We start from the raw sequence: 18,475 nt of genomic DNA, 5'->3' as shown, positions 1-18,475 counted from the left end.
AAAAAACAGTATGTTTTTAAATTGAGATTTCTAGATTTTTGTTCATACACTGATCCCCCAGGGAAATATTGTCCACAATAGATGGTTTAATAGATGGTTTAATTAAGTATCTGCTAACTGTAGTAAAACTCTTTCATTTTGGAACCTATGCAAAAGTACATAATTGTAAATGGAAAAAATGCTTTAAAATGTTTATTAGCTCTTGATTCATAGTCAAGATAACTATAAATCAAACAGAAGAAATGGCTGTTTTTTGTCTGCTGTGTGATTTCTGCATTCAAGGAACAGTCTGCAAAATTTTCTTATGCCATGATTTTACATATTGTTCCAGAAGCTAACACATAACCCCTCCTTAAAAATAATGACCATAAAAACAAACTGCTGACCCAAACTTTGAAATACGATCAGTCTTGACTAAGAATAAAATATGTTAAAGGTGCCATATAGGAGTTCAGACTAAGAACAAAGAAGGCAGTCCTCTATATAAATCCTAACCAAACTCTGTGAGGGGGGAATCAGTGCAACACAAAAAGCAAAATGATCTTCCTTCCTCTGCTGTCTATAGGGAGGCATGAAAATGATTTTCTGCCAGTCTGTTGCAAGTTTATCAGAACACTTAACTAAATTAAGCATTGTCAGAACATTTAATATCACTAAAAGCAATTATAAGCTGCCCTTTAACAAGACAAAACACAGTTAAATTTTAATGCGACAACTGTGGTGATGGTCACAACTTAAGATACCTTTAAAAGGAGATTAAATAAATTAATGGAGGAAAATGCTATCAGTGGCTACTAGGCATGACGGCCATTATGCTCCGTCCAGAATCAGAGGCAGCAGTTGCTGGAGAATAGCAGCAGCAGAAGGTCCTCATGCCCAGATCGGTTGACCACTGTGTGAAACAAGATGCCAGAATAGATAGGACTTTGGTCTCATCCTGCAACGCATTTCTGTTTTCTTCTTAAGACATTATGAGGCTACAGTACTTCAAAAAAAGGCAGCCCTGTATCTCCTTCTCCTTCTCCGCCCAGCAGCCCCCGCCCCAAGGTAACCTCTCATAATACAAAACATGCCGTCTTTGATTTACGCTACCCTTGCTCATTAGCATGGGAAAAGTCGGTGGGGTCAGGGAAGTGATGCTCTGTATTAGTTGAGGAGAACAAATGTGCTGCTGCTCTTTTCAGCAGCCACCACGTTTCTCTTATAACGTCAACTTCAGTTCTGAACAGTACAAACGAATGAGTAACTAGTCTTTAACAGTGAATAATGTTATCTTTTTACCTTTTATCCCAAGAATTCATTCCCAGAATACTAAGAAGCAATCTGCAATAGTAAAATGATGAAGAGGGCTTCTGTGGAGTTGGCTCATCCTGCTCCATAGCCTTCATATTTAAGTCATTGAAGTGCTTTTCAACAAAATCTCTCTCTTCCGTATGTTGCTTAAGGATTGCATTAATTACATCATGTTCCTGCTTCTCTGAAACACACAGAGGTTGAAGGGCAGGAACATTGAGCGATACACCTGTCCTCTGTAAGCACTCCGGGCTAGTGATTCCTACATATTGCAAGAGCTCATCAAGGACATCCTCTTCGTCCCTAATTGTGTCCCATGTTGGTACAGTCTCTCTACATCTTTTTTTTACCTGGAGTGCAATTCCATCCTTTACGCATACTTCTTCTACATACACAGTAGGTTCTGACACATCTTCTGGATTCTCTTGATGGGGTAGTGAGAGGACAAAAGAAGTTGGTTCAGATAAACCACAAAGAGGTGGAGGTCCATACAGAATGGCAGAATCCCAGGAATATTTGCCAGAGAGATCACGCACTATAATTCTAACATTTGAATTAGCTGATGCAAGCCCAGCAGACAAACCGCCTCCAGGCATGTTTTCTTCTGCTCGGATTTGTATACAGGAAACTAAAGTTGTTCTGTTTAACACAAAGAACTGCAGGTTGGGATTCTCAAAGAGCTCAGGAGAAAGTTCAAGGCTTTCACTGTAAGGATTGTCGTTGTTTTCACACACTTGACTCGTGAGCATAGCAGGTCCTCCACTCATGGGATAATGGCCTAAATGGTTTACCAAATGAGTGATCACAGTGCGAGCTGCCACAGAGATCAGTCCTTGTTGCATATGAGATTTTACTGAAAAACAAAGGGCAATAGATTAAGTTATATAGATTTTTTTTTAAAAAAAATGCTGGTTATGCAGAAAAGGAAACATTTCAGTCCGAGGAGTTCTGAGATGACCTGCGTGAAACCAGAGAACAATCACAGTGAAAAACACATTCCCCTTGGGATCATGTGCACTCTCAAGCAACAGGAACAAAGAAGAAAAGAAACACTTCGATGATCCAGTCTTAGGATTTCTGTGGCAAACAATAAATGCAAAACAGGCAGTGTTATGTCAATGATGCTGTTATTATTTATCATTTCAGAAGTGCCTAAACTTTACTAAATACCATACTCAGTCCCTGCTCAAGGATTACAACTGAAAATGCACAGCACAAAAAGAGAATGGAATGGAGAGAGAGAGAAAATCCACGCCCCAATTCTTAAAGTTACATAGCTGTTCTTATAATGGTTGGTTGGAATAGAAACAGTTCGAGGAAATGAAGCGCCAAATGGCAGCTGGTCTCTCACCCGAGCCAATTTCAATTGCCAGGATGTTTGTGTTATGACAACACAACTTTGGGAATGGTCACGGTTAATACATGTAGCGTAATTATCACCGTCTGTTCTCTCTACATTTCCTTTCCTTCTGGCTTAGGAATGGGTGGTGTGGTAAAGCGGCAGCCTCCTGGCAGCAGCACCACTGCCACATACCAGGACAGGGGTGGGGCAGAGGGGCAGTGAAGTTGGGGCAGTGCAGGTGCACCTGATAGGCTTGATGCCTTGCACTGATGCCTGCTTTTGCTTTTACCGTGCCCACACTTGCACCACCAGCAACTCAGGATAACATTTCAAATATCTGATGAAATGGACTCTTTCCCATGAAGTCTTATGCCGTAATAAATTGAGCGATCTTTAAGGTGCCACAAGACATGTTTTCCTGCAACGCTCCTAACGCTTCAGAATATCACTCTGCTGGTACCATCCACTTGCAGAAGACTTTTAATGGCACCAGACCATTTCCCAAAGGTTCCATACAATGCCTATTTAGATGACCATAAAAAATGCATCTAAATGATTATTAAACTACTGATGTGATGAAAACAATGTTATTTATACAGAGACCAAATTCTATTATTTTATTGTTTAATGACTTTATATGTTGCCCTTCAGGGCAAAGCCCTCCCAAAGAGATAGAGAAAAGAGAATTAGTTTCCTATACATAATAATAATAATAATAATAATAATAATAATAATAATAATAATAATAATAATTTATTATTTATACCCCGCCCATCTGGCCGGGTTCCCCCAGCCACTCTGGGCGGCTTCCAAAAAAACAGAAATTCTAAAATACAGAAATCCATCAAACATTAAAAGCTTCCCTAAACAGGGCTGCCTTGACATAGCAGGATAATTCACTTTATACACAAAAGCAGGGACATTATGCTTCCATATAATTTACAGAACAACCCACCAGGCAATGCTTCTAGTAAAGACCCCCAGTGACCTTCCTTTTACCCATCTACCTGTGAACCATTCTGCCATGCCTACATACCAATATTGTTTTTGGCACCTAGGTCACCCTACCCTGGCTCCACCTCCCTCCAGGAATATTCTGATGTCTCAGTCTATGTAACTTTATTCTAATGGATGGAAACATTTTGGAATTTCAACAGCACTTTCTTAGCCAGTGTTTAGACTAACTGACTTTCTGTTATCCAGAGCCCTTCCCATCTACACAACACACAGTAATCCAAGAGGCCATGGAGAATTATCTAAGAACAACAGAGGGGCTTCTTCATCCTTTCCCTCCGATGGCCTCAGTAATGATAGTTGTTAGCTAGAGGGAAGGAGGCTCTCAGCTGGAGCTGTACCAAAGAATGCTTCTTTTCCTTACGGTAGCCCCCAGCATTCCTGCAAATCGCTTTCAGAGAGTTGGGGAATCATTCCGAAAAGATTCTGCACACAAATAAAACAGCTGAGGCTTTGTGCAGAGAGTTCAGGAGGAGGAGTGGGACCTGGATTCAGCTCTTGTCCCTGACAAACAGCTGATTCACAGGATTTTAATATTGCTGAAGGGACACTGCATGCATGTGCTCCTATGGATTCAGATAAGGTTATGCCAAGCAATTCCCACTTTTTGGAAATTTTAATTTAAAACTTTGTCAAACATTTAAGCAGGAGTAACCAATTTGATACTCTCCAGAATCTATGGACTACAACTCCCATCATCCCTGGCTGAGGTTGATGGGAGTTGTAGTAAAAAACAGCTGGAGCGCTCCATGTTGCTTACTCCGATGTAAGATATTTGAATTTAACAATTAACTGTAACACAGAGATTATACTAATGGTACACTTCTAGGTTTCACAAACAGCTGTTTGAACCCTTGAATCCAAATGCATGGTGCCTTGAAAAGCACTGCCCATACTTCCATTTTTATGTACATTCTAATAGCAGACCTCTTGTTCAGAGGTCCCCAGATTATGGCCAGTGGGCCAGATACAGCCCGATGGACTGATTTATCCGGCCCATGGCGCCCCCCGCCGCCTGCTCTTAGCAGCGCAGCACAGCGCGTCGGCACACTTCTGGGTCGCTGGAGCACCGGAAATAGCTTGTGCATATGCGCAAGCATCATTTCCGGTTCACTTCCCAGTTGGAGGGGGCCTGTGCGCATGCGCACAAGCAATTTCTGGTGCTCCGGCGACCCGGAAGTGCGCCGGAAATAGTGTGTGCAGAGGCGCATGGGCACACGCTCCTGCGTGCTCCCCCGCCCCGCTGCGGAATCGGCGCTTCGGGCTCCGGCCCGAAGCGCGGTAAGTCTGGGGACCCCTGATCTTGTTGATTTTCTCCAATGATAATTTCCAAAAACTATGGGTGGCAAATTGCAACAAGGTTTCTTGCTTTATTTGTGCAGTTTGTGCATATTGTCAATGCATGACAGCTTCATGAGTCCATCTGATTTTTACTTTTCAATTTTACTTTTCAATTGAGTATACAAGGTTATTCAGAATTTGATTAAGCAAGTTGCTATCTCCATCCCTTCCTCAGGAGACTCATCTCTGTCCATATATATATCCTGAGGTCAAACTATTATAAGGTGGTAAGACCAAAACCTCACTTGGATGACAGAAAGGCACAATTGTCAAGCCAATTCTATGATTCTTTTCTTTTCCATTTTAAGCACTGGTTTCAATCAATGGAAACTATGTACTTGGGGTGGTTCCTGGAGATCTCTGTTCTTCAGATGTCACCCACTGATTTTTTAAAAAAGTGCAGCTCAGAGAGACAGCAAACACTTTGTTGTTTGTTGTTGTTTAGTCGTTTCCGACTCTTCGTGACCTCATGGACCATAGCACGCCAGGCACTCCTGTCTTGCACTGCATCCCGAAGTTTGGTCAAACTCATGTTCGTAGCTTCGAGAACACATTCCAACCATCTCGTCCTCTGTCGTCCCCTTCTCCTAGTGCCCTCAATCTTTCCCAGCATCAGGTTCTTTTCCAGGGAGTCTTCTCTTCTCATGAGGTGGCCAAAGTATTGGAGCCTCAGCTTCACGATCTGTCCTTCCAGTGAGCACTCAGGGCTGATTTCCTTCAGAATGGAAAGGTTTGATCTTCTTGCAGTCCATGGGACTCTCAAGAGTCTCCTCCAGCACCATAATTTCAAAAGCATCAATTCTTCGGCGATCAGCCTTCTTTATGGTCCAGCTCTCACTTCCATACATCACTACTGGGAAAACCATAGCTTTAACTATACGGACCTTTGTAGGCAAGGTGATGTCTCTGCTTTTTAAGATGCTGTCTAGGTTTGTCATTGCTTTTCTCCCAAGAAGCAGGTGTCTTTTAATTTCGTGACTGCTGTCACCATCTGCAGTGATCAAGGAGCCCAAGAAAGTAAAATCTCTCACTGCCTCCATTTCTTCCCCTTCTATTTGCCAGGAGGTGATGGGACCAGTGGCCATGATCTTGGTTTTTTTGATGTTGAGCTTCAGACCATATTTTGCGCTCTCCTCTTTCACCCTCATTAAAAGGTTCTTTAATTCCTCCTCACTTTCTGCCATCAAGGTTGTGTCATCTGCATATCTGAGGTTGTTGATATTTCTTCCGGCAATCTTAATTCCGCCTTGGGATTCAGCTAGTCCAGCCTTTCGCATGATGAATTCTGCATATAAGTTAAATAAGCAGGGAGACAATATACAACCTTGTCATACTCCTTTCCCAATTTTGAACCAATCAGTTGTTCCATATCCAGTTCTAACTGTAGCTTCTTGTCCCATATAGAGATTTCTCAGGAGACAGATGAGGTGATCTGGCACTCCCATTTCTTTAAGAACTTGCCATAGTTTGCTGTGGTCGACACAGTCAAAGGCTTTTGCATAGTCAATGAAGCAGAAGTAGATGTTTTTCTGGAACTCTCTAGCTTTCTCCATAATCCAGCGCATGTTTGCTATTTGGTCTCTGGTTCCTCTGCGCATTCGAAATCCAGCTTGCACTTCGGGGAGTTCTCGGTCCACATACTGCCTAAGCCTGCCTTGTAGAATTTTAAGCATAACCTTGCTAGCGTGTGAAATGAGCGCAATTGTGCGGTAGTTGGAGCATTCTTTGGCACTGCCCTTCTTTGGAATTGGGATGTAGACCGATCTTCTCCAATCCTCTGCCCATTGCTGAGTTTTCCAAACTTGCTGGCATATTGGGTGTAGCACCTTAACAGCATCATCTTTTAAAATTTTAAATAGTTCAGCTGGAATATCATCACTTCCACTGGCCTTGTTATTAGCAGTCCTTTCTAAGGCCCATTTGACTTCACTCTCCAAGATGTCTGGCTCAAGGTCAGCAACCACACTACCTGGGGTACAGCAAACACTGTTAAGGGCTAAATGTTAAAAACCAGGGAGTAACTATCTCCGAGACTCTGGTTGACAGTGACACTGAGAGGCAGCTCAGTCACCCAACCCTCTTTTCCCCACACTGCTTAATTGCTCACTGTCTTCTCACTACATCTGCACTGGCATAGTGCTATTCATACCATTTACTCCTATGTATGACTGGCATCAGTTATAATAAGTTTCTATAACTTTTGGATTTTAAAAGTGCTTAAAGCCCATTAATATATGATGAAAATAAAGGTGCCAGGAGTCTTCCTCAGTGCTGGCTATTTAATTTTTTATAATTTTTATAATTTAAAGTTATAAAATATTACATTTTATGTAACATTAAAAATAACCGAGCACACTCAAAAAAAAGACAATCCCAACATACACAGCAGAAACACGCAAAAAATTACAGAAAGCAACACTGAAAGGCACCCAGTAAAAGAAAACAGGAGGGTAAAAACAGCATAGCCCTACACTTAGAATTCAGTTCTATGCCCATTTACTTGGGGATAAGGCCCATCAAGTTTAGAGACTTAATGGAGCAGCTCCCTGCATCTATTTGTGCTATCCAGAAAGCATGACAGCAGCACAACAAGCAGCACAACAACCCCTCCAAAGTGGCTCCTGCTTGCTGTTTATTTGGGCGCACTGGAGCACTCTGCACAGGTGGGGTTTCCTCAATAGCAGTGAAGTCCGCCACACCCCGTCCCTTCCAACGGAGGCTGGCAGATCTGGACAGGGTTGGGTGGACTGATACCTCCACCTTATCTAACCCACACCAATCAGGGGTTTGGATTGCTGTGCCTCTTCTGAGTAGACACCTGTTACATTTTTGCCATTAACCACCAGCAGACTCAAACTGCTTAATGAATCTTCTGCCATGCATGTATCATGAGTAGTATGATTTGATTTACTATCAGGTAGAATGACAGGCAGATGCAAAGTACGTATGTTCTTATTCACGTAGTTAAAAGGTAGCAAGGGCTCAAAAGCAGATGTGCACAAGCCTTTCTGTTAAAGAAGACTTGTGCATCTCTGAAGCTGGAGGACAATTCAAATGAAATGTACTTGCCAGTTTAGTAACTGACAATCTGCTATCCTTTCAAGGGTGGCTGAAATTTACTGCTTGAGGCAGCACGTTTCATGGTGGGACCAGCTCTGCTGCTGCTGTTCCATCCTTTTCGCTGATATTAACTCCTAGAGTTTCACATGTCTATCGCACCATGGGATTCAATATACCTGTTACTGGGTTTCAATGAGTTCTTAACAGTTATTCTTGGGTTTCAAGGCATACTCATCTGGAAGAAGCAACAGTATGCTTCACTTAGTACACCTACTAAAGCTCTTCCTTCTATTTGTCACCATGTCCACTTGCCCGTTTTGTAGAAAAACAGGGTAGCTGAAATTTCAGAGTAGTGCCTCTCAAAGCACTCTGCATTACAAGAGCTTTTGTCCTGGAACACTTTCTGCATAAGATAAAGCAGATACAGTACAAGCATCCAAGCCATAGCTGTCAAGTTTTCCCTTTTCTCATGAGGAAGCCTATTCAGCATAAGGGAATTTCCCTTAAGAAAGGGGAGAAGTTGACAGCTATGATCCAAGCATCAAGGAAAGTAGACAGACACAGGGAGGTGATGACAAATCCAAACTAGGATGCCTACTGCCTTGGATTCTTCAGCTTTAGTATCCTATAATGTACCTCAGTTTATTGGAAATGCAGCAAACTACCTTTCCATATGCCTGAAATCCGTACCAAAGCTCAGTCTCCTACAGGCAAGGAAGTGCTATATTGAAAAGAGAAATGAGACTGGATCTCTCTCTTTCATGACATCTTCTTCTATTACTGAATGTTGGAAATCCCAGTGGGCTTGCATCAACTGGGATGTCTTGGGACTGAGCTATCATAGAGTCAACAAGACATATATTGGACATCTGGGGTGTTGAACTGGTTCAAAGCCCTGTACCTAGCCACTATTGCCACATATCCAGGATGTGTTTCAGAATCATACATTTCTGTTGTCCAGCAATTGCAACAATTGATGCCCTGATGGACCCAGTAAATGGTCAGTCACACCAGGCAGCTACGGTAAAAATAAGGGTGGGGGGAGAAGGGCTGACCAGAAAGAGGGGAAAACAAAGAGCCAGGGCTCCATTGTGAGCCTCCAAACATCTAGGGTTGGGTCTTGCTTTCTGACATGATTTTAGCCCTGAGTACTTAAAGCTTTCTTTTCTCAATCACTCTTAAGAGTTTCAGGAACTACAGATTGATGGGGAATAGTGAAAAATACTTAGGTGATATCTAATATGAGACATACTCAGACGAGACCTATTGAAATCAATGGACTTGTGTAAGAAGTCTATTGATTTCAATGGGTGCGCTCTGAGCATGAGTAATGTTGGATATCATCCTTAATATTTAATACTGCTAAACCAGCACTAAAATCCATGGAACAGAAATCCATGGAACAGTAGCTCATTAATCTGACCCAATTTCCTTGAAAATTATTTTAAATGGAAAAAGTTAGACTACCTTATATAAAACAACACCACATACATAAATTTAGGACTTTAACAAGAAACCAGAAGCATTAGTCCTGTGGGGAAATGTACAAATGAAGGATAGCAATGCTAAGGTTTTGTGCATGAGACATTCATTTAAAGAGTGGGAGGGGGAGCTATTCAAGGTTGTCTTTTCAAATTGCCAGATTAAACAAATCACACAGCATTTGCTGCAAACCCATAATTACACATTATTATAGTATACAAAAGCAGAAAGGCACAAAAAGCTACTGCAATTCTCTACACTTGCAATGGAACATGTAGGGGAAGTTAATTTTGGCAAATACTTTAAATATTAGCTTTGCATAATATGTATAGGTGAAACTGTAATTAGGGCAGAATGAATCCTTCGATGTTTCTTTCATTCTGACCCTGCAGATGATTACTCTTTGCTAATAAGACCACAGCCATTTGACAAAAAGCCAACTACAGTACCTTGCTTCATTCTTCAGTAAATTTAATAATTACCGCTCCTCCTGCCAATAGTTCTCAAATCAGATTTGTTCAATCCAATACTGAGCTTATTAGAGGACAGCTCTGTGTTCAGAATTCTTTGGCCAAAAAAGTACTTGAAGATGATGAAGCATGCCTTAGACAAGGGCACAATGATTAGCCATTTTCTCCACATAAAAAAAACAGCACGGAGTCACTACAGACCACAAAATCACCTGCTGTTAGCACACAGCTGCTACAAAAAGGTTCTGCATTTATCTAGTCCTTAATGCCACTAAGGAAGCCTAAAGGGAACAGCTTAATACAGGAGGAGAATGACACTACACAGAATATTTGGTATCAGTATTAAAGCCTATCTTTTCCAAATTTCTGTCCGCCAGGACCATTTGATATTTGCTAAAAGAAAAAAAAATCAGCTTAAAACTTCTTGCAACCTTTATTTCAAGGTGCTATGTTTACTGAGGAAAAAAAATACTCCTAACATGGAAAGCTCTTCAGGAAACAATGAAGGTTCACAAAAAAACATTTCTTTACGAATATAAAACAAAATGTCAACTTTATATTAAATTGCTCTTATCGTAACTCAACTATTCTGTATCTGGTTGTTTGGGAAAGATTAAGATAATTCCTCTAAAACAAAAAAATATATACATAATGCTAGTTGTTTGCAATGTTGCACAGAGGGCAAAAGGACCCATTATTAAATGGATTTTTATGTACGTATTTTAGTAAACAGAGTTGCAATTGCTCAAAATTACACTTATTTATTCCACATTGATTTAGCACTATCTAGAGATTATAATGACATTAGATGTAATATAAAATCCACACTTCAGACACTTTAGTATTGGAAATCTACATTAATTGGTCAAAGGGAGGTGTTCATCAAGGCTAACAGACCTTCTGTGACTGGCTGGAGTTTTGAAGACCGTTCTGAATCTGGAGAATGTAATGGCTCTGGCTCCTTCAAACTTTCCAAATGCATAAAAGGATCATAATCAGAAGATGCCAAATCAGATAGGCTCACAGGAAAATATTTGGGGTTGCTGAAGCACTGAGATCCATAAACACACCCATGGAGGACCTAAGAATAAAAATGAAGTTTAACATAAAAGTATCAAGAAATCAAACAAACAAAAGAAATAAAAATAAACAGATTGGACACAGTAGTTAGTGTGAGATGCTTTGCTGGAAGTACAAAAACAAACATGGAAAGCTGTCATCAGTTTCATCTGAATGGGAGGAAAGGCCATAACAAACCTATAATATTCTTAGGAAGCCAAATTAAATACCCTGATAGGACCATGGAGGTCTTTTTAAATGCTCCAAATTTCTGTTTTTACTATGATGTTTCACAGGTCTGCCATTAGATGTAATTTAAAATACACACTTTAAAAAGACATTTCACTATTGTGATATGTACTATAGGTACTGACAATTATTCTACCCCAATTGCATGTGCTTAGATTTTCAAAATGCTCTTCATAAACAGAGATATGAAGCCCACATGCAGCCACTTCTCTCCTCCCTTTGTGCAAGTAAGTGAACAAACCATCTCCCATTAAGTAAGTGAACAAACCATCTCCCATTAATTCCAAAGTGGGATACTATATTCAACAGCTTCTAAACAAACAAGGATATGAAGTCAACAATAAACCATGGTTTGTTAGGGAGCCATTAACCATAGTTTCCCAGTTCAGACTTCCCCCTGGTTTGTATGAAGAGAGGAACAAGGCTGCAGTATGCAGTTACATACGGAATGGTCATCTGATTATGACCACTGAGGGAAATTTTACTGTTTATCTGAAGTGCTCTTTTTCATATTCAAACCCTTTCATGGCTAGGAGGTTGGTTCTTGGAAGGATTGTCTTTTTATGTGACAGTCTTCTGAAGCTGCATATCTGTTTGGTATTGTTAATCTGTTTTGCTTGCTTCTTCCAACCCTTTTATTCTTCTTACGTTGTTAGTAAAAACTTTAAAGATTAAATAAATAGTAACACACCTACACCATAAATCAAAGCAGGGGAAAGGGGGGGGGGGAGAGCAGCAGCAGGTACCTTATATATGCAATTGAGAACAGATTTTTCCATTTTATCATTTTCAGATCCTGAAGTGTGAACAGGTTGCAACAGTGTCTTTAAAGGCAATGCCATTATCCAGTCCAACAGACAGAGAAGTAGAGAGACCACCAGCTGCAACAGAAGGATTTCTAAATTACAGCTAACCATAAAGAGCATAGCTGCCAAGTCTCCCGTATTCCCCGGGAAACCCCCGTTTTTCCAGCTGTCCCCAGCCGGAAAAACGGATTTTTTTGTTTTTCCCCGGTTTATTCTGACGCGGCGGCCATTTTGGAACTGGGCGGAGCATGCTCAGAAGCTACTTTTGATGCTGCTTTGCCCAGTTCCAAAATGGCTGCAGCGTGACTTCTGGTGCGGTGGCCATTTTGGAACAGGGCAGAGCAGCATCAAAAGTAGCTTCTGAGCATGCTCCGCCCAGTTCCAAAAAGGCAGCAGCGCTACTTCCGGTCTGCCACTTCTGGTCCAGTCCCTTATTTCTCAGACCGGAACTTGGCAGCTATGATAAAGAGGAATCCGCTTACTCTCTGTTTTCCTCCTTCCTTTCTTAGTCTCAGCATTAATCTAGCTCAATAGTAGCACAGTACTTTGTATATTATGTCCAACTGTTTTGGGGGGGGGGCATATACGCCAAACGTACATGGCATGAACACACTAAAACGTCATCTATTTGAGTGTCATTAGGAGAGTTCAGCACAACACTTTTAACTTTGAATGGAAGGCTACCTAATACTTTGCTAGACAAAGAAGAAACACAGATACATTATGTGGCAGTCTGTATATGTTTTGAACACTAAAAAAAAAGGTTATAGTTTCTTGCAGGAACCAGTCACTTCAATGAGTCTTTATAACTATTGGATGGTATCCACACTATACATGAGCAGAAAACTCCAGCAATAGGCCATCCCACTCCATTCTCTCAACTACAGCCCTTGAAAACCCTGGATACAATCCACTTTCTATTGTAAAGAAAACAAATGGCTGGGACCAGCGATATACTTAAGAAAGATGACATAATTCATACCCTCTTGTCCTGTTCATAAGAAGAAGCTTCTGTACTGGGCAAGAGATGAGTGATGGTTGCTATCAGGATCTATGGGAAATACATAAATATTTGCTGTAACATTTCTATCATTTTTAGACTTTAAATAAACCCTTTAATCCATTGGCAGGCATAAACAGTTTTTGGTAGTTTTTTTTAAGTCTTTGTATTTTAAAACTTTTTCTTAGGTTTTCAAGAATACCGGTACATACATAAGCAGAGGAAGTTATGTACTGAATAAAATAAACTGATACAATTGCATTACACTGTTATACTTCCCTCCACAAACAAACATACCCAGAACCACTATAATAAACAGACAGACAAACTAATTGAAACAGAACTAACCCCGTCCCCTGCAACCAACACTTTGGTTCCAAGTGTCATGAGAATGTCCCATTACTCTTCAGAGTAGTGTAGCAAAGAAATAATGATATACATACAATGAATACATACCAAAACATATTAAATCTATCAAAATAACAGTTTACTTCAAGATGTTTAAATCCTCCTATGAAGTCATTTGCCTTTTGATCACTATATCGGGTCACTATATTTAAATACATTTCCACATTAAGAACAGAAGAATGTGAGAACCCTGATGGTTCAAACTCAAAGCCTACTGATATAGTCCAGTTATCTGTTTCCTACACTGGCCAACCAGTTGGTCTGCAGAGACATAAGGCCTTGACCAAAATGGAGGTAGAACACACCTGCCATGACTAGTAACCACTGATAAGTCATGGCATCCCTGAATTTGTCTAACAGTTGCTGGCCATCAATACATTTTGTGGAAGTGACTTCCACTTGCACTGTGTACTTCCTTTTGTCTATCCTGAACCCCCCAGAATACAGCTTCACTGGATGACCCTGGGATCCAGTATCAAGATGAGAAAGTTTCACCTTCATTATACTACCCATAATTTTACACATCGGTCTATTCCCACTTTTCATTTTAGTTTACTGGGGTATAGAAAATGTCTATTGTGTAGGGATTTATGATGGCTGTCCTTGCAAGTAAATTAATCAATGCAAATTGTTATTTTTCAGCTGTTATACTTATTACATTAGTACAGACAAGGCAACAGTGTTTGTTCCAATTCAGAGTGTTCCCACTCCACCATCACTTAGCTAGTCATTTGTTAAGCTCTTTGAAGTCTTAGGCTGCAGTTGTGAAGCTGCTTAAGAGCCTGAGTAATTCCAGAATCGAAGCCTTTAATAGTTGCTGCTATCAGTACTGGCAGAATTGATCTTTAACCACATTTGCTCAGAAGTCAGTTCCCTTGATTTTAGCATGCACTTAGAATTGGTGTTTGCTTTATTTTATTGCCTTCAATTGCTTGGAGCAAAATCCGTTGCACTTCACTGAAATATATTGAAATATTCCTTTCTCATGCATGTTATTGTGCCCAAACATATTTATCTGTTTCTACCAGTGAGATACTTTATTTTTCAAAAAAAAAATTGCATTCTGTTATGGCACCTGCTTCATATTTCTCTTTTGGGTGAGATTTAAAATGTGAGGCCATTAGAGTAGGTGGCCGTAACAGTGTGTTTCTTATCATTTATTTATAAAATTTATACACTGCTTGATTGTAACAAACAAAGAAACCTCAAAGCACTTTACAAATATATATATATATATATATATATATATATATATATTTAAATCAAGCAGCCCCCCCCCCCAAATCAAGTAAATAAAAATGCTTAACTAAAAGTAGAAATTGTAGAAAGATTTTGGCAGATTTTTCTGCGCACTTGGGGGCAAAAGAGAGTAATTTAAAACAACTGTTGTTGAGACATTTCATTCCAAATCTGCTAGACTAAAGGCAGACAGAGGATGGTGACAGGTGGGTGTCCTGCCTACCCCCAACGTAAATCCTGGCTGCACCCACACTGGCAGGCTGCATAGTAGCTGAGCCTGCTATTCTCCGTGTGCACCAACAGTTACGTTAAGAAAAACTATTCCATGCCCCATCAAATTGATCAGGATTTAAATATGATAATGTAGGGCACAGACATTGGATTGAGGCCATATTGCTTAGCATCTATTTAGGTTTTCCTGGAAGGAGCTCTATGTTATTAGTATTCAAAGTGGCAATGAGGATACAGGAAGTGCTGATGAATATACAGAAAGAGTGATTTAAGGAAGCCAAAGAGCCAAACAAAACTGCTTATGAAAAGGGAGATTGAACACAAATATACCATTTAGGTGTTCACATGTTCATTCCCAAAGCTTCGGTGCTGATAAGAACAACTTTTACAAGATGATAACATTTGTTGTTTGTTGTTTAGTCGTTTAGTCGTGTCCGACCCTTCGTGACCCCATAGACCATAGCACGCCAGGCACTCCTGTCTTCCACCGCCTCCCGCAGTTTGGTCAAACTCATGTTTACCCCAGGAAATAAACTGCCTGATTAGGCCACCAAAACGGACTTTGGACATGCCTGCTCTAGGAGATCTGGATAGAAAGGATCTGTTACTTCTTGTCTGATACTTCAAGATTGTGGAATTGCCTTTAGAAAGAAGACACAATGTGCTACTGGTTATCCTGCAGCAACATTGCACCCTAGGGCAGAATTACATGTTGCATATAGTTCTGTGGTCTCTCCTCTCCTGTGGTTTCCACCAACTGGTATTCTGAAGGATACTGGCACCGTCTGTGGAGGTAGGTTACATTTCAATAATATATACTGTACAGCGGTACCGCAGGTTAAGAAGTTAATTCGTTCTAGAGGTTCGTTCTTAACCTGAAACCGTTCTTAACCTGAAACCGTTCTTAACCTGAGGTACCACTTTAGCAAATGGGGTCTCCCGCTGCCGCGCGATTTCTGTTCTCATCCTGAAGCAAAGTTCTTAACCCGAGGTACTATTTCTGGGTTAGCGTAGTCTGTAATCTGAAGCGTCTGTAACCTGAAACGCCTGTAACCCGAGGTACCACTGTATAATAAAGTTAAATCTTGTTTCATTTCATTCCTTTAGCTTTCCCCCCACATTTACCATCACCTACACTCCAAATGAAGAATTATAAACAAAACACCCCTCATTTGGGTGTTTTCGGACAACTGAAAATCTGCATGGCAAAAAAACCTGACTTTGACCATTTGAAAAATATTTTACTTCATATTTCTAAAGCGAGGATTATAAAGCTAAAGTTCCATTTTTTCTTCATGTTTATACTTACCTGAATAATTTTTAATGGTGAATCTGCTTGGTACATTTGTAGCCTCTGTACATAATGAATCAGCATATTAAGCATATTGCAAGCAACATGTGCAACCGTTTTATTTGGAAACTGTAGAAAAACAGAAAAAGTTATAAATGCATGGACTTCAGTATTAGCACACATCATGTGATGGACTAGCATCTCATGACTGTTACACATTCGGAGGAGAATTACACACACTCAAAGCATTTTTTTTATTAAAAAACCCCCAGACTTTTGTCAAGGAAGCAGCACAGCTTTAAATCTGAAACAGATTACTTTACTTGGATCAAAAACCTTAATAAAAAAAAACCCAAATACAGTCAACAATTGTGGATTGCAAACAACCAGCAAAAGGTCTGAGGTTTGTGCTGAAAAACAACAGATTTATTTGAATGAACATGTTGTATTTGCATGTGTTGTGCCAAGATTAAAGGTAAAGGTACTCCTGACCATTAGGTCTAGTTGCGGATGACTCTGGGGTTGCGGTGCTCATCTCGCTCTATAGGCCAAGGGAGCCGGCGTACAGCTTTTGGGTCATGTGGCCAGCATGACCATGCCGCTTCTAGTGCACCACAGCAGTGCACGATTCTGGCGAACCAGAGCAGCCCACGGAAACGCCGTTTACCTTCCCGCCAGAGCGGTACCTATTTATCTACTTGCACTTGACGTGCTTTCGAACTGCTAGACGGGCAGGAGCTGGGACCCAGCAATGGGAGCTCACCCTGTCGCAGGGATTTGAACCGCCAACCTTCTGATCAGCAAGCCCTAGGCTCTGTGGTTTAGACCACAGCGCCACCCACGTATCTCTGTGTCAAGATTAGTATTTCCACCCCCCCCCCCAAAAAAACACCAAACCACCATGTTATGTGGCCGAATTTTATACAAAATCTGCAAAATGTAAAATATGATATAAATTAAAAAATTAACAAGTGTGGTCACAATATTTTGTTCTTTAATTGTGTAAATATGCCATATAATGGAAAACACAGGAGCTCTCGGGCATGGTACGCAAAGTGTATTTTTAATGCATATGACTGCAGGGCCACTTTTTCATGTCTTTGCAAACATGAGATTTGTTGCTGGCCATAGCCAGCACCCCTGAGGGATAGCTCAGTTGGTAGAGCATGAGTCTCTTAACGTGGGTTCAATCCCCATGTTTGGTGAAAGATTCCTGCATTGCAGGGAGTTAGGCTAGATGAACCTTGTTGTCCCTTCCAGTTCTATGGTTCTATGATTCTATGAACTTACGCTTGGGCTTGTGTAGACATTAATGGCCTCATTCACATGTCATATGAAACCACAGTTTGTGCACTGCGTCCTCCTTTTTCCTACTCCTGCACACCAGGGAGCAGTTCAGAAGCTGTTGCTTCTGCTTAACCATAATTTGTCCTAGTTACAGGTAGGTAGCCGTGTTGGTCTGAGTCGAAGCAAAATAAAAAAATTCCTTCAGTAGCACCTTAAAGACCAACTAAGTTTATATTTTGGTATAAACTTAGCAAAAGTTTATTACCAAAATATAAACTTACCAAAATATAAACTTAGTTGGTCTTTAAGGTGCTACTGAAGGAATTTTTATAATTTGTCCTATTCAACTAGACTGAAAAAGTAGGGTTAACATAAACTATGGCTAGCTGAAACAATCATAGTTAAGGTTAATCGTGGTTCTGGGCCTAGATGACATGACTAGCTATGATTGACCAAACTAAACATATTCCAGCTGTGTGAAAGAAGGGGAAGCTCACTACAGAGAGTTCCTGCTCACTTCTGTTGCACTAAACTATGGTTACACGTGGTGTGAAAACACTGCCATGGAATGAAATGGCCTTAAGTCCCCCCCCCCTCCATGGTTCTGCTGAATTTGTGAAATAGCTAAGGTAGAATTTTACTCAGGGATTTTTTTTTTAATCTATAGCTTTTGTATTGTGAACATTTCACGTTGGAGATGGCAGCAAAGGGTGATGATTAAATACTGTGGAAACTTGCTGTAAAAAAACACACCCATGCAACTTCCACCTCTTTCTGAGTTGTAAGACCATAACTGGCATCGTAAGTGCCATGCTGAAGCACTTGTCTTAACGACAAAGCCTCTTATGATCTGCCAGGGGATACTGAGGAAGTGGTAAAGCAGAATGCAGCAGGCAGAATACA

At 40.6% G+C, this 18,475-nt stretch overlaps 1 protein-coding gene across 11 annotated transcripts in view; it reads right to left on the bottom strand.

Moving 5' to 3' along the window:
• Positions 1-18,475, bottom strand: part of RALGAPA1 (Ral GTPase activating protein catalytic subunit alpha 1) — a 135,882-nt gene that overhangs the window by 39,987 nt on the left and 77,420 nt on the right. For all 11 annotated transcript variants that reach the window (XR_009557376.1, XM_035109230.2, XM_035109240.2 and 8 more), the window contains 5 exons: positions 16,304-16,414; positions 13,099-13,167; positions 12,057-12,191; positions 10,900-11,083; positions 1,282-2,146 (listed from right to left, as the gene is read on the bottom strand). Coding sequence is in view for 10 of the 11 variants with exons in the window: in XM_035109230.2 (XP_034965121.1) it covers positions 1,282-2,146; positions 10,900-11,083; positions 12,057-12,191; positions 13,099-13,167; positions 16,304-16,414 (1,364 nt within the window). In the remaining variant the exon portion in view is untranslated. The remainder of the gene's footprint in view (positions 1-1,281; positions 2,147-10,899; positions 11,084-12,056; positions 12,192-13,098; positions 13,168-16,303; positions 16,415-18,475) is intronic.

Source organism: Zootoca vivipara, chromosome 1 (genome assembly GCF_963506605.1).
Source record: "Zootoca vivipara chromosome 1, rZooViv1.1, whole genome shotgun sequence".
NCBI classification, from domain to species: domain Eukaryota; kingdom Metazoa; phylum Chordata; class Lepidosauria; order Squamata; family Lacertidae; genus Zootoca; species Zootoca vivipara.
The sequence above is the reverse complement of the archived record's forward strand: the minus strand, read 5'-3'. Positions and strand labels throughout refer to the sequence as shown.